Source organism: Oryctolagus cuniculus, chromosome 7, assembly GCF_051225735.1.
Source record: "Oryctolagus cuniculus isolate XC-2025 breed Fujian yellow rabbit chromosome 7, ASM5122573v1, whole genome shotgun sequence".
NCBI lineage: Eukaryota > Metazoa > Chordata > Mammalia > Lagomorpha > Leporidae > Oryctolagus > Oryctolagus cuniculus.
This window is the reverse complement of record NC_142873.1, coordinates 60867682-60883748: the sequence shown is the minus strand read 5'-3', so window position 1 is coordinate 60883748 and position 16067 is coordinate 60867682. Positions and strand designations below refer to the sequence as shown.

At 49.3% G+C, this 16067-nt stretch overlaps 1 protein-coding gene and 1 pseudogene across 3 annotated transcripts in view; both read left to right on the top strand.

Annotated features, from left to right (window-relative positions):
- Window positions 1–8830, top strand: part of AHCYL1 (adenosylhomocysteinase like 1) — a 41104-nt gene extending 32274 nt beyond the window's left edge. For 2 of the 3 annotated variants that reach the window (XM_008264723.5, XM_089337008.1), the window contains exons 7-17: window positions 415–521; window positions 1334–1450; window positions 1678–1741; window positions 2403–2491; window positions 2834–2904; window positions 3622–3716; window positions 3797–3895; window positions 4649–4717; window positions 5156–5234; window positions 6222–6342; window positions 6843–8830. In XM_008264723.5, the coding sequence (XP_008262945.1) occupies window positions 415–521; window positions 1334–1450; window positions 1678–1741; window positions 2403–2491; window positions 2834–2904; window positions 3622–3716; window positions 3797–3895; window positions 4649–4717; window positions 5156–5234; window positions 6222–6342; window positions 6843–6849 (918 nt within the window). In that variant the 3' untranslated portion in view covers window positions 6850–8830. The remainder of the gene's footprint in view (window positions 1–414; window positions 522–1333; window positions 1451–1677; window positions 1742–2402; window positions 2492–2833; window positions 2905–3621; window positions 3717–3796; window positions 3896–4648; window positions 4718–5155; window positions 5235–6221; window positions 6343–6842) is intronic. The other variant, XM_089337009.1, reaches the window with a different exon arrangement.
- A 3760-nt stretch (window positions 8831–12590) lies between these two features.
- Window positions 12591–13777, top strand: LOC138850314 (large ribosomal subunit protein eL20 pseudogene; annotated as a pseudogene).
- Window positions 13778–16067: the final 2290 nt, after the last annotated feature.

Below are 16067 nucleotides of genomic sequence, written 5' to 3'. Positions count from 1 at the left end.
AATGGAAAGGTGGGGGAAGGGTAAGACGAGCCGAACACATGGCTCAAACATGCAGAACGATGTAAAAGGCCGTGATGTGGTACCTGTTCAAGTAGGATTCTGGTTTCTTTCCTTCCTGCCCCAGCTCTCCCGTATGCATTCAAAGGGGCCACATATTCCAAGATTTTAGACTGAAAATGAGCCTTTATCAGCCCAATAGTCTTCACTCTAGCCTAGAACAAACCTAGGAATCTTTTTAACCATTTTATACCAACAAATTGACTATATTTCTACTGTCTAAGCCTGCTCTGAGGCACTCTAGGAGTGCTCTTCCAAAACATACAGGGCTCTCTGACTAGTGCAGAAAGTGGGTTCAACGTTCCCCCCAGCTCTAGCAGCCTGAATGCCCATAGAAGTCTTCTGGCTGTTCTGTAGATCCTGGATGATGGGGGAGACTTAACCCACTGGGTTTATAAGAAGTATCCAAACGTGTTTAAGAAGATCCGAGGCATTGTGGAAGAGAGCGTGACTGGTGTTCACAGGTAACAGATTCTGGAGTAGCTGCCCTTGTGTCCTTGCCTCAGCAAGTTCTGGTCTCTCTTAGGCTTTAGGGCTGCAGCTCAGGCTTGTGTAACTAAGTGGGAGTCTCTTCATTAGCACAAACTTAGGAGTTGTTACTTTTGAAAAGTCAAGGTGACCCTAGAAGGAGCTTGTTTCGAGTTCTAGTTCATACGTTTTTCTCTGCCGAGTAGGCCACTGAACGGCTCTCAGCTAGTGTTTATGGGGGGAGGGGAGGATTGAGTGTATCTTGGAAACCTGTATTCAACATTAACATTTTATATTTGAAATAGGAAAAAATGCTATTGTAAAACTACACGTCATACACACTACAAAAAGTAAAACTGGGCAAAATACTCTTGGCTTGTCAGAATACCTAAAAGATACCCTCAGGAGTGGTTCTCAGGAGCGCATTGTACACGCTTGTACACACACACAGACAGGGAATCATGTCAGAATCATTGGTAACCTTTATCAGAAGTAGGTGTGGATTTTTTTTAAAGCTTGAGAAATGCTGATCTAAGGAAACAACATCCCTTTTACGGAAAAGAAAGAAATGTCTTCAGTGGGAAGGTTCTGTTTTCCCTTCCCCAAAAACAGGTGGGAGGAGAAGGGAACGGAGAGAAGTGAGGAGGGATGACGAGGAGATAATCACGTGCACTGTTGTCCCTGGGCACTAACTCAGCCTGGAGAGAGCAGCATGGAACTTGCAGAGAAGTAGGTAGGTTTTGCCCTGGGCTGTGTTGCACCAGCTAACTTGCTTTCTGTTTGTTTTTGTGGCCTCTTCCCCCTTTAGGCTGTATCAGCTCTCCAAAGCTGGGAAGCTCTGTGTTCCAGCCATGAATGTCAATGATTCTGTTACCAAACAGAAATTTGATAACTTGTACTGCTGCCGCGAATCCATTCTGGATGGGTAGGTTGAAAAGTATGTATGGTCAGGTTAAAGGGGGTCCACCGGGCCGGGTTGCAGTGTGGTCTCATGTCACTACGGTTGGGCCTCTGCTCTTCCCTGGGCTTTGAACGTCTCCTAGAGAGGTCCGTTCCATCCTGAGCTCAGCCAGCTCCCACTGGTGTTATCCCACACTCTGAACTCTCTGCAGAGAGACTGGGTTGGAGCTGAGCCCTTGTCTGTCTCCACAGCCTGAAGAGGACCACAGATGTGATGTTTGGTGGGAAACAAGTGGTGGTGTGTGGCTATGGTGAGGTAAATAGCTGGGCCCCAGCGTCTCTGTCTTCGGTTGGACTTAGCAGGAATATGGGGTGATGGAGTCTTTTATCCAGGAATCCTTCGTTCACATTTAGGAATAGAGACATGTGGAATGAGTTGAGGTTTTGTCTCGTGGAATGGGACATCAGCATCACTTACCCCTCCAGTTATAATAACCTCTTAGGAGCTTAATGCAATTGAACAGCCTTTGAGTCCCACGGGTGCCATGCAGTGAGACAAGGGGTGGGATCTGAACTGGTGGAAAGCAGAGTATCTCCAGACCAGGTTGCAGAAGACTTTGTGACTTCAGTGTTGACCCATGAATCCTGAGCTGCTAGGCTGTCGTTGAGTAAATGCATCTCGAGGGAGGGTTAGGGAGCTTTTCAGGAATAAGAAACTAGAGGTGACAGTCACTTTTGCTTGATCTTGTTTCCCTAATGGAAACACTTCTGTCTGAAGCCTTGCAACCACGTGGCTGCTAAATGACCTCCCTCCCTGAGGCTCACAGCATAACGGGGATCTCTTCCTGCTCTGCCCGCGAGTGCCCACCGGATCACTGGTGGTTTCAGGAAGGTTAATTCCTGTCCCCCCGAGAGCTTGTCCTCCCCACGCCCGTGCCTTAATGGACCTGACCTCCTGTCCTTGCTCTGTCCTGCAGGTGGGAAAGGGCTGCTGTGCTGCTCTCAAGGCCCTCGGAGCGATCGTCTACATCACAGAAATCGACCCCATCTGCGCTCTGCAGGCCTGGTAAGAACAGAGTGCTCCTAGGATTAGATTTACTCCAGGTACTTTCTGTTTCTAAGAGTTTGTGATTGAGTGTATGAATCATTTTCTGCAGAGATCTCCCCACAGGAGGAGAAGCCAGGATTGCTCTGTCCCTCTCCCTTAATCCTGGGGCTCTTCTAGAGCCGCTTGGCTTTTTCCCTTCCAGAGGGGGGTGTGTGTAGCTCAGCGCTGCTGACTGCCTGTCCTCCTGGTGAGGCAGCTCTGCATCTGACTTCAGAAGCAGTTGTTTGTCATCTGTTTTGGGATCAGTGTCTTCCCACTGCCGCCTTGCTTTGCTCATAGTGTTCCTTCCTTTTCTTCCAGCATGGATGGGTTCAGGGTGGTAAAGCTAAATGAAGTCATCCGGCAAGTTGACGTCGTAATAACTTGTACAGGTAGGTTAGCTGGTGTACATGGGAGAGTGTTCGCTCGGGAACTAAGTCTTAGAAGGGGTCTGACTTTCCACTGAGCGTAGTTGAGACCTGTGCTCAGTGTAATGTCTCGCCTGAGTGAGCTCTCAAAACTAATGAGTGACAGAGTAGGGTCTTTTCCCTGTGCTGACTTTTTATACTGACTGATGTTAAAACAGGTAATTGGGATGGGTGTTGGACCCAGCACTTAAGATGCCTGTGCATCCCATTCCAGAGTCCTTGGGTTCCATACCCAGCTTCAGCTCCTTATTCCAGCTTCCTGCTCATTCAGACCCTGCGAGAAGACTGTGGTGCTCAAAGTAATGGACTTCCTGATAGCCACGGGGCAGATCTGGGTTGAATTCCCAGCTCCTGCCTCCTGGCCCCAACCAGCCCTGGCCATTGGAGGCGTTTAGGGAATGAACCAGCACATGGGAAAGCAGTCACTCCCTCTCTGTCTCTCCCCCCTCCCCGACTCCAACATCCTCTTTCCCTCCTTCCCTCCATCCCTCCCAAATAGTTAAAAAAAAAAAAAAAAAAAATTGAAACCAGCTCCTTGAGCCTGAGAAGCCTTTAGGCACTTCTCCCGCAGTGTATACGCATTCTCGAATGCCAAGAAACCTTTCTCATGTTCCGGCTGAAGCCAGTCGGGATCTCTGTTGTCCAGCCTCTCTCTGCTCAGCAACCCATCTTTACTCCTAGGAAACAAGAATGTGGTAACGCGGGAGCACTTGGACCGCATGAAAAACAGCTGCATCGTGTGCAATATGGGCCACTCCAACACGGAGATCGACGTGGTGAGGCCTTCGTGCTCGGTGGCGGCCCCTCCCCTCTGCTTCCCTCACAGCCGTGGTCACCTGTGCCTTCTTCCTTGCAGACCAGCCTCCGCACTCCGGAGCTGACGTGGGAGCGAGTGCGTTCCCAGGTGGACCATGTCATCTGGCCAGATGGCAAACGTGTCGTCCTCCTGGCAGAGGTACATGCGCAGGCGGGCTCTGCAGAGTAGCACAGTATCGTTGGAGCTGTGGTGGGGAGAGGAGACAGGCAGAAGTACTGGGCCTGCCTTCTCCCTGAAAGTCTGTATTTGGATAGAGGTATATTTGTCAAATGGGCTGCTCCCCAAAATAGAGTCACTGAAAAGAAATTCACTTTTGGGCCAGAACTTTGGCCCTGGCAGTTGAGATGTTAAGATGCCTTCATCCCTTATCAGAGGCCTGGCTCTGGTTCCTGACTCCCAACTCCCTGCTAATGTGGACCCTAGGATGCAGCAAGTGGTGGCTCAAGTAATTGTGTCCCTGCCGTCCACATGGATAACTCGGATTGAATTCCTGGCTCTGAGCTTTGTTCTGGCCCAGCCCTGGCCATTGCAGGCATTTGGAGAGTAAACAAGCAGGTGGGGCCATGTGCTCGCTTGCTCTCTAGATATCTCAGCCTCTTAAATAAGTAAATGAAAAATCTTGAAATACACACATACACATGGGTGTACCCACACACAGTGTTTAGAAATGCATGCTTTTTCCTGTCCACATCTGGCTGAGCTTTCAGGCTCTGATGGATGGTTGGAACTAGTCTGAAGCCTAGAGTCCTGATGTGGAACTGTAATTCTTCTTCCAGTTGAGTCTAGAAGACTCTAAAGTCCTTTCTTTAACTTGCTTGACTCGCATGCTGTTGGAATCTGAGACTGAGAGATAACGGCTCATCCTGGCTCATCCTGCTCTTGCTCTTCCAGGGTCGTCTGCTCAATTTGAGCTGCTCCACAGTTCCCACCTTTGTTCTGTCCATCACAGCTACAACACAGGTATGTGGTAAGACACCTGCTACCCTGCACTGGGATTTGTGGGGCTGGACAGAGGGCAGAGCTGGGAGGCGAGTGTGCCAGGCTACATTCTGCCAGACTGTTCCTTTTTCATATTACTCTTTGTTGAGACTGAGACTTCCCAAATGTAGGACAGTCACTAGTCAGTGTTTGTGTCTGCTTGAGTTGGGTGTTTTAGTTGAGAATATAGTGTTCCAGCTTAGTTGTGTTTATTTTGTTCTTTTGTCAAGAATTAAACAAAACACCAGCAAATCCTCTTGTGATATGTGCCGACTGGCCTTTATTAGTAGGAGTTGTAGGTGCAGTTCACTATGTAGATCACCGGAGCACTTACCCTAAGGCCCTAGTAAGCCTGATTTTATTTATTCACGTCCCTGTCTAAGAAGCATGTCTGTGTTTTCTGGCACTTTCCCACCATAGGCTCTGGCACTGATAGAACTCTATAATGCACCTGAGGGCCGGTACAAGCAGGACGTGTACTTGCTTCCCAAGAAAATGGGTGAGTGCAAACCAGGGCAAACCTGCACTGCTCTCCAGACAACTCTGTGATTTGGGGGCGTGAGCATGACAAAAAGCCCTGGATTCAGAGTCAGAATTCTAATTCCTGTTGTGGTGTTTAATGATTGTTTGACCTCAGCACAAGGCCTAATCTCCACGTGCCTCAGTTTCTTGATCAGAGAGTAATCCGTTCATCCGTGTAGGAGGACTAGCACAGTGGTTCAGAGAGGATGTTCTTACCCTGAGTTGCCTCATGAAGTTCAGTGAACTTCCCATTGCAACCGAGTGCAGCCTGGGGCCAAAATGAAAGATAAAAGTTTCACATGTAAGTTTCATTGTCCATCCTCTGTTAGTTGGGCACACTGTCTCCTACCCCACTGTCTGCCCTTCCAGGGGACAGCTCAGGCTGTGTGTGTATGATACATCGTCTCCTGTCCTTTACCTTTAAATTAAAAAAAAAAAAAAATTGCTCCCTCTTTTCCTCCAACGGCTTACCTCAGAATGGTTTTTAAAATTCACATTCCTAAAAGCCAAGGGAGCCCATCTTCTGAAAAGTCACAGGTGTGCGCCAGTTGCCGTAGAGATCCCTGACCCTGAGATCCTGTCAGTGAATCTCACCCTAAATAGTGACGCAAGGCTCCTCTGAGCTCCCCGGGGTTCACGTTGGTTCATCATTTGACTATCCTTTCCATCTAGTTAAGGGGGCAGGTGGGAGCGCTAGGTGACACGTTGGCCAAATCTTTGCCAGAAGAGGCTAGGGAAGTATAAGTCCACCTCTTTCTGAAGGCACTTCCCATATATAATGAGAAATGCCCTGCTAGAGGTGTGGTTTGGAGGGGCTAAACTAAGTAAATACTTCAGGTTGTGAGTTCTTTCAGTTCCTCAGTCATCCTCTTTCTCAGAAAGCTTCAAATGAAAATGGGGGGAGGTTACACCCGAGAGGCGTGTTTGACTAGGGGTCTGCCTCTCACCACTTTGCTCTTCCCAGATGAGTACGTTGCCAGCTTGCACCTGCCGTCATTTGATGCCCACCTGACAGAGCTGACAGATGACCAAGCTAAATATCTGGGACTCAACAAAAACGGGCCATTCAAACCCAACTACTACAGGTAACTTGGGGGAAAGTGAGTGAAAAAGCCTGTTCCCTAAAATTAAGCCAAGCAGACTAAGCTAGCTTTCTTCGATGACGATCAAATGCTTGTTCTACCTGATTTGGAAGAGTGGAAGAGTCTGCTCCGAGTTGACAAGACTGGCAGAGAAAGTGTATAGCCATGGGAAGTGTTTGCCGAGGTTTTAGAGTGTGAGGCTCACCCCCAGAGATTCTAATTCACTTGGTCTGGAATGGGACCTAGGCAAGCTTATTTGGTAAAAGCTCCCAGATCATTTTGTCCCATAGCCAGAGTGGACAACCACTGACTTAACATTATCGGGGGCAGGAAGTAACACCCAAAATGTCCTTGCCGGGAGCCCCATGGAAGACCTGTGAAGAACGATGCGCTGGAGAATGGGGGGGTTCGGGCTGGGCCAGGGAGGGGCCTGGAGAAGGTGCTCTGTCTGATTCTCGTGTTAGAGGTCTCACGTGCTAACCAACCAATCTCCTTCTTTGCAGATACTAATGGACCAACGACCTGTCCACGTGACCCATTCAACTCTGAAAGAAATATTTTTTAAGATGACTCTTATTTTATTCTTTTTCCTTCTCTGTTGATTTTTTTCCCTATCATTTCATTCTCATGTTTTCATCTCATTATCCAAGTTCTGCAGACCACACGGGAACTTGCTTCATGGCTCTTTAGATGAAACTGAGGTTCGAGGTTCTTCACCCTCGTCGCAAAGAAAGCTTTTCCTTTCCCATCCCAGAAAGGTGGTTCTCCCTCTGCCATTTCTGGGGCCTCCAGTCTTAATTAGGTCCCTTATTAACAGGAAATACTAAGGTACCTTGTATGCGGAACAATCTGCAATGTCTAAATTGCCTTAAAAGAGCCCGTTTCTTGGCTGCTGAAATCAGTGCTCTTTCACTTCCTCAGAGGAGCAGGGATGGGGCCTACCAGCCGGTAGGCTAGGTGCAGGCGGTGCATGTTCATTTCCCTTAGAAGTCCCAAATCTCGTTTCCCACGGAAAGTGTCTGTCTGGTTCCGAGATGTGCTAAGTGAGTGTTGCTTGTTGGAGTCCACTCGGCCCACTTGGATGTAGAGTACAGCCATTCCGTCACTCCTGCCTCACTCTCATTTAGCCAGTTCTGAACTAGACTGCATCCTGTTAAGTTGGATTTTTGTCCCTTAGCATTTATTTGTGTTGTATTAAAAATAATAAGGAAACTTCTTAGTGTTAACACTGAGGAACTACTTGGGGGGTAAGTTGTTACCAATTTCTTTTTTGACTCTTTGGAGCCAAGAGTACAGAGGTGAGTCCAGAGACATGCTAGTCTCAAACTTGAAGTCCCTCTGTTCCTAGCCCATGGTTTATAGCACCAGTGAACTGGAGCCATAACAGCAACTTCTCTCAGCTCTGCCCCCTACAGCTTGCGCTGAAGGCAAACTTCTTGAGCCATTACTCAGTGTAAAGCACTGAGCTTTATCTTTAGGATTTATCTTTTAAGAGCAAATTGCTGGCCCGCTGTGCTTCTGTAACCTAAACTGTTTCAAGGGAGGTAGGCGTGGCTGTTGAAAGGAAGAATGACAGACTGGGTCAGGTGAGCGAGATGGAGCTCTGTGTAACTTGTCTGGGGCCCTAGGCGCTCAATGGTGTTAGTTTCACAGAGGTGAACCAAGTCAGATCTCAAAGGGCAGTTGTGTGGAGAGAAAGGATCCCGCATCCTGGCTCAGGTACCGGCAGAATCTTCAGAGAGCGCTGTCCAAGGTCAGAGAGACGCGTTCCCGTGCCATGCGCCCAGCTTCCCAGCATTTCTGCATGGTCCAGTGAGCTTTAAGTATATATCTTTATCCAGGATTTGAAGTCCTCAACGTGTTCTAGCTTGTGATCCTTCAAAGTTGGGTCATGCGTTATTGCTAGATAGTAGAAGTTTTCACTTCTCTCCTTCCACTGATCAGAGAAACAGACATTAAAAACAGGAATATACAAAAGGAAAGCCTTCGCCTGCCACTTGCCAGCAGGGGACAGTTATCTTGCCAAAACATTTTTCCCTTTCCCCTCCCGTTTCTCCCCTCCCAGGCCCTTCTCACCCCTTGCCAGTGTGACCATGCTTTCTTCTCTGTAAATGCTGACAGTGGAAGCCCTATTTCCTAGGGCACTTAAGCAGCCAATCAGAATACACACCCATTAGGGGAGGTAACCTGGCCAACAGTGTATCCATTGCATCAGCTCTGCTGGAGGGAGGGGCGCAGAGCCCACTGCCCTCTGGCCTGCCCCGATCCCATTTCTATTACTGTGTCCATAGGAATTATAGGTAAGGGCTCCGTCTCTGTCAAGCCGTGTCACAAAGGACACTGTGGAAAATGTATGGCATCAGAGGGAGCGTGTGGCGAGCACCCTGGGAGGAACAAGTTCATTTTGTATTGAATGATTTTTAATGAATGCAATATTAATCCTTGCAGATGAGCAATAATCATTAAAGTCAATTAAAATGATGAGACCTTATTGATAGTTTGTGTCATTCTTGGTTGGACAGCAAAACTTCATTAAAGTCTGTTTTCTAGAGTGGGGCAGTCCTAGGTGAGCAGTGTTCAGTAGCGATTTGTTCAGGACCTCATATGTAGAGGCTGGGTACAGCTCTTCAGAAAGCAGCTTTGTGTGCCTGGGCACTTTCACTCTTAGCTGCCTTCAGGAAGGAGACTGGCTGCTCGATCCTCACGTACACAGGCCGCTGCAAGAGCTTGTCCAGTATTTTTTGCCTTCAGCTTCCTGCCACACCCGTATCCATCTCCGAAGGTGTCTGCACCTTCTGATGTAGCAGTGTATCTTGTCTGAGTCCGTTCCTGCTGCTGTAACTAAATACCTAAGCCTGCGAAATGTGTAAGGAACTGAAGTATATTCCTCCCAGTGCTGGCAGCTGGGAAGGACAAGGTGAAGACATGAGCAGGTCTGCTGTCTGGAGAAGGCTGCCCTCCGCTGCTTCCAGGATGGCCTCTGCATCCGCACATGGCAGAAGGGCAAAAGGGCCTAACTAGTTCCTTCGACTTTTTTTTTTTTAACCTTCATTTTTTATTTGAAAGGCAGAGTGAAAGATCTTCCATCCACTTCCATCCGCTCACCAAATGCCTGCAACAGGCTGACGCATACCACAGTGCTGCAATGCCGGCATCCCTTATGGAAGTCCCAGCTGTCCACACCTAGTCCATCTCCCTGCTAATGCACCTGGAAGAGAAGCACTCTCACATGGGAGGCCTGGGTGAAGTTCCAAGTTCCTGGCTTTGGCCCCGCCCAACCCCAGCCTTTATAGCCATTTAGGGAGGGAAACAGCAGGTAGAAGATCTCTCTCTCTCTCTCTCTCTCTCTCTCTCTGCCTTTCAAATAAAATAAATCTTTAAAAAAAAAAAAAAAAAAAAGCCTACAACAGCTGGGACTGGACCAGGCCAGAGCCAGGAACAAAAAACTCAAACCAGGTCTCCCACATAGGTAGCAGGAACCCAACTTTTCAAGCCATCACTGTAGCCTTCCAGAGTGCACATTACAAGAAGCTGAAATCAGAAGTGATACTGGGACTCGAACTAGGCACTCCAATAGGAGGTGCTGGCACACCAAGTGGTATCTTAACCAATGCACCAAATGCCTGTACTACCCCCTGCCCCAAAGCTTTGTATAGGGCATTCATCCCATTCGTGAGGGTTCTATCCTTACGACTGAATCACCCCCAAAGGCTCCCACCTCTTAATACTTTATCACATTGGTGACTTCAGTTTCAGCTGATTAATTTGAGGGGACACATTCAAACCCTAGCATTCTGTCCCCATCTCCAAAATTCATGCCTTACATGCAAAATGCAATGCTTTCATCCCAATAGCCCCCCCTTTTTAAAAATTTTATTTATTCAAGAAACAGGTGCCATCTGCTAGCTCACTCCCCAAATGCCCACAATGGCTGTGAGTGGGTCAACGTCAAAGCCAGGAGCTAGAAACACAAGAGGGGCAGGAACCCAGTTACAGTGTCAGTGTAACCTGTCCTTTAACCACCTTGAGTAGAGACAACTAACAAAGCCCTCCCTAGAGACTCCTGACCCTGAGAACCTGTGAGACAAGCGACATTTGAAACCTCTAGGTGTTAACGTTCAGTTGTTAGAGAAACAGCAGCTAATGCATAGTGGGTGATGGGCTCTGGCACACTGCCAGGTTTCCCCCCTCCAGGGCTGGCATACTCCTCTACGTGGAGTGCCCAGCCACATCCTTCTGTGGTTACTGCCTGTGGGAAAGGGAGCCACCCTGCCCAAACAGGCCCCTTCCCCAGGGGCAGACGGCTGTCCAAGGACCCAATCATACAGGAGTCTAAGGCCCAGCCCCTGGCCTGCAATGTGGGGCCACCCTGAAGGTCACAGCTCCAGAGCCTGTTAGGACTGACTGACACTTCTCCTCTACCCAAGCCTGCTTCTCTCCCCTCCTTGCAGATGGCACTACCAGGTGCAATCCCCAGCACCAGTAAAACTCTGGAGGTAACTGCCCTGGAGCCAGCTTCCCTGGGACCTGGTCTAAGACACAATGTGAATCTGAGCAAATACCCTGCCTCTATGGATCTTGGTTTCTCCAACTGCAAAATGGAAGATTGGGACCCTTCCATAGCATTGCTGTGATGATTGAATGAATTTAAGCCCAAGGAATGGTGCCTGCTTGACTGTAAGCACACAGAAATATTTGCCACTGATACTATCATTATAAAGAACTTTCCAAGCCTCCCCTGCCCAATCACTTCAAAACAAAGCTAGGACAAAGGTCTTGGGGTAGCAGCCAGCTTGCTGTGCTAGAGAAATAGAAAGGAGGCTGGGGAGACGGAAGGAGGAGAGCAGTAGGAGATGAGGCCACAGAGGCAGGCAGGTCGTGATAGGTGGAGAGCAAGTGACTGCGTAGAAAAAACAAACTTCAACTTCAACTGCTTCTGTGCCTGCAGTCTTGCAGCACACTCCTGACACCAGGAGCAAGTGGTGGGTACAGCCTTGGACCCCAGCTGTCTGTCCTCTCGTCCAGTCCCGCTCTGACACCATCTATCTGCAGCTCCCAGAGGTTGGGGGCTCAGTCCCCACGACTGTGTTCTCCCCTGACTTCAGAGGACAACTTCAAACCCCAGGTTTTTCCCTGTGCTTCTGACCAACTGGTTATAAGTGAGGGTTCTCCCAGTCCCCTCCTCGGGGACTCACAGAACTCAGGGAAACGTGTTTGCTGACTTGTGATGGGTATGGATGGAGAGAGGCACAGGGCAAAGCACATGGGGCAGGGCAGGAGTCGCCAAGTGTTCAGCTGTCCAGAAGCTCTCTGAACCCCGCCCTTCTGAGTTTTTCAGGAGGCTTTGCTACCCAGACACAATTGAGTCCATCATTTGGCTGTTGGTGATCAGCTCAGCCTCTGATCCCTTTCCCTCTCCTGGCATCCAGAGGGTGGGGCTTCTAATCCGGCCTGATTTTCTGGTGACCAGCTCCCAGGCTGCATCCACCTAGGAGCTGCCAGCTATCCACCAACTTGGTAGCATAGGAAAAGACACCTCGGGAGCAGGTGTTCAGCCTAGCAATTGAGATGCTGGCTAAGACTCCCATGCCCCACACTGCAGTACCTGAATTCTGTCTTTGGCTCTGGCTCCTGACTCCAGCTTCCTGCTAATGCAGACTGAAGTCGTTGACTTCTCACTACCCAAATGGAAGACCTGTGCTGTGTTCCTAGCTCCCCGCCCAGTCCTGGCCCACCCTGAACCATTGCAGGCATTTGGGGAGTGAACCAGTAGAAGGGATTCTCTCTCTCTCTCTTTCTCTCTCCTTTTGAAATATATAATTTTTAAAAAACTTTTAAAAGGAAAAATACAGGGTCGGTGCTGTGGCATAACAGGTAAAGCAGCTGCTTGCAGTTCTGGCATCCCATATGGGCGCCAGTTCAAGTCGCAGCTGCTCCACTTCCGATCGAGCTCTCTGTAGTGGCCTGGGAAAGCAGTAGAAGATGGCCCAAGTCCTTGGGCCCCTGAACCTGTGTGGGAGACCCAGAAGAAGCCCCCAACTCCTGGCTTTGGATTGGCCCAGCTCCAGCTGCTGTGGCCATTTGAGGAGTGAACCAGCAGATAGAAGACTTCTCTTTCTCCTCCTCTACCTCTCTGTAACTCTGCCTTTCAAATAAATAAATCTTTTTTTTTTTTTTTTTTTTTGACAGGCAGAGTGGATAGTGAGAGAGAGAGACAGAGAGAAAGGTCTTCCTTTTGCCGTTGGTTCACCCTCCAATGGCCGCCACCGCTGGCGCGCTGCGGCCTGCGCACTGCGCTGATCCAAAGGCAGGAGCCAGGTGCTTCTCCTGGTCTCCCATGGGGTGCAGGGCCCAAGCATTTGGGCCATCCTCCACTGCCTTCCCGGGCCACAGCAGAGAGCTGCCCTGGAAGAGGGGCAACCGGGACAGAATCCGGCGCCCCGACTGGGACTAGAACCCAGTGTGCTGGCGCCGCAAGCCGGAGGATTAGCCTAGTGAGCCGCGGCGCCGGCCAAATAAATAAATCTTAAAACAGGGAAAAGACAGTTTCACATTGGAGATTCCTAGATTTTTAGGGATTGTTTTCCAGGAAATAGGGACAAAGAATAAAACCCATCGACACCTAGTGACACCTTATTTAAAAGCTCACCTGGGGTTGTTTTGTGGGTGGCGGCGATAGTGGACAGAGCACCATGAAGGCTGCGGGCGCACAGGGAGAATATAAAGTGGTGGGAGCTGCCTGTCCACCCCCCCGGTGCCACACACCGCCCCTCTACTGCATGGGCATCTTCATGCCCAACCATGTGGTGGCCAGGTTCCTTCCACTCTAGTACTTAGCTTCTCAGCCGAAGAAGATGATGTCCTGGGGGAGATCTGCTGGCAGGTGTTTGAGAAGTCCCTGCTGTGGGTGAAGAGCTATGAGGCCCGCAGCAGCATGCACAACATGTACGGTGAGTACTGCAACCTGACCAGCACAGGGGCCGTCACCGGTGCTAAGGCAACATGGGCGTCCACCACATCCTGATCACGAAGGTGGAGATGCTGCCAGCAAGTGCTGCTAGCCACCATCAAGCAGTTCCATGACTCCAATATCAAGTTCCCACTGCAGCGCCAGCACAAGCCCGGCTTCACCACTAAGAGGCCCAACACCTTCTTCTGCCCCACTGCATCTGCCCCAGTAAACTTAGCCTGGGAATGCAAAACAAAACAAATCAAAACACAACCAAAATGCTCATCCGGGGGCCGGTGCGGTGGCTTAGTGGGTTAAGCCATGGTCCTGCTGTTCCACTTCTGATCCAGCTCCCTGCTAATGTGCCTGGGAAAGCAGCAGAAGATGGCCAAGTGCTTGGGCCCCCTGCATGCATGTGGGAGACCCAGATGAAGCTCCTGGCTCTTGGTTTTGGCCTCACCCACTCGTAATGTTGTAGCCATCTGGGGAGTGAACCAGCAGATGGAAAATCTTTCTCTCTCTTTCTCTGTAATTCTTTCAAATAAGTAAAATAAATCTTAAAAAAAAATAAGAGACTTGTTCCTTTTAGTTCCTTTTAGACTGGGAAGCCCAAGGTCAATGACCCCTTTCTTGCTACATCATCCCATGGTCAAAGGCAGAGAGACAAGAGAGTGCACACATGTATGTGAGCGTGTGTGTGTGTGTGTGTGCACACGCAAGAGGGAGGAGAGCAAGGTCATCCTTTAATCAGAAACCCACTCCCGTGAAATTAAAGCCACTCCTGTAATAACATTAATACATCCTTGAGGGGAGAGGCTTCATGACCCAATCACCTTCCCATGGTTCCACCTCTCAACACTATGCACTGAGGATTAAGTTGCATGAACTTTGTGGGACAGGTGCAAACCACAGCAGCCAAGATGGCTAAAAATGTCTTTAAGGATTCCACAACACAGCAGCAGGTAACAGTAACAAGTAATTATTACATATCACTTTTTTTTTTTTTTTTTACAGGCAGAGTGGATAGTGAGAGAGAGAGACAGAGAGAAAGGTCTTCCTTTTGCCGTTGGTTCACCCTCCAATGGCCGCCACCGCTGGCGCGCTGCGGCCAGCGCACTGCGCTGATCCAAAGGCAGGAGCCAGGTGCTTCTCCTGGTCTCCCATGGGGTGCAGGGCCCAAGCATTTGGGCCATCCTCCACTGCCTTCCCGGGCCACAGCAGAGAGCTGCCCTGGAAGAGGGGCAACCGGGACAGAATCCGGCGCCCCGACCGGGACTAGAACCCCGGGTGCCGGTGCTGCAGGTGGAGGATTAGCCTATTGAGCCACGGCGCCGGCCAGTACATATCACTTCTAAGATGTGTAATCTACAAGTCAGAATTGACATGTCTGAAACAAGTTTTTCCTTTTCCCAGATTTTTTTCATTTATTTAATTTATTTAAAAGACAGAGTTAAGAGAGAGATAGAGGAGAGAGAGAGAATCTTCCATCTGCTGGTTCACTCCCCAGATGGCTACAACAGCCCAGGGGTGGGCGAGGCCAAAACCAAGAACCAGGGGCTTCATCTGGATCTCCCACATGGGTGCAGGGGCCCAAGGACTTGGGCCATCTTATGTTGCTTTCCCAGGCACACAAGCAGGGGAGCTGGATTGGAAGTGGAGCAGCTGGGACTTAAAACAGCATCCATATGGGATGCTGGCGCTGCAGGCCAGGGCTTTAACCTGCTGCACCACAGTGCTAGCCCCCCATCTTAAATATTCTTAATAAAGTAATACAACCATCCCCCTTGTTGTTCAACCCAAAAATCTAGGACTCAGCCTTAATTGCTCTATCCAGTTGATAAGATTCCAGCCTATCTGCCAATCCTGCCACCTCTACCTACACAATATAGAAATATTATACCAACCCAATGCCCCATCCTGGTACAAGCACCCTCATGGCCATCTCCCTCATCTCCTGACTTGTCTACCCTCATCCACTCTTACAACTCACCAATCCCTTCTCCAAAAGCAGCCAGGTTGATCTTTAAACATCAGACCACGACATCTACCTGATTAACACACTGATGGTTTTCCATGTCACTTAGAACAAGATCCAAGTTAAGTGCCAAGGCTCTGCTTTTTCCTGGCCCCTGCATCATCTAGCTCTCATTGACTCCTGCTCTTCCTCTGCTCAGTTCCAGCCACACTGACCTCAGGGCTTCTGCACTTAGCTGGTCCCTCTGCCCATGTTCCCTCCCTGGATCTTTCATTTCTTGCAGAACTTATCCAAAATGCTATCTTTATGGCTGCCTAACTAGGCAATCTACCTAGTACGGTCACACACACTGCCACTTTTTTTTAGATTTATTTATTTGAAAGGCAGAGTTACAAAGAGAAAGGGATAAAGAAATAGATAGATAATCTTCCATTTGCTGGTTACCCCTCAAATGTCCAAAACTGCAGGGCCTCTGCCAGGCCAAAGCCAGTAGCTTCATCTGGGTCTCCCTTGTACTGGACTAACCATACATAGAATCTCCTGCCACTTTTCCAGGCGTGTTATCAGGGAGCTGGATTGGAAGTGGAGCAGCTGGGACTTGAGCCAATGCCCATATGAGATGCTGGCATCACAGGTGTGGCTTAACCCATTAGCCAGCCCCCACTTGCCACCTCATAATCCCTTATACTTACTCTTGTTTTTCTCTCCTTGGATCAAACTTTGTTAAGGCTCCTGAGTCTTCTGCCTGACCAGGCCTGAACTGGGGCTCCCTTCTCTGTCCTTGTTGAATCCAGTTTGAGCAAG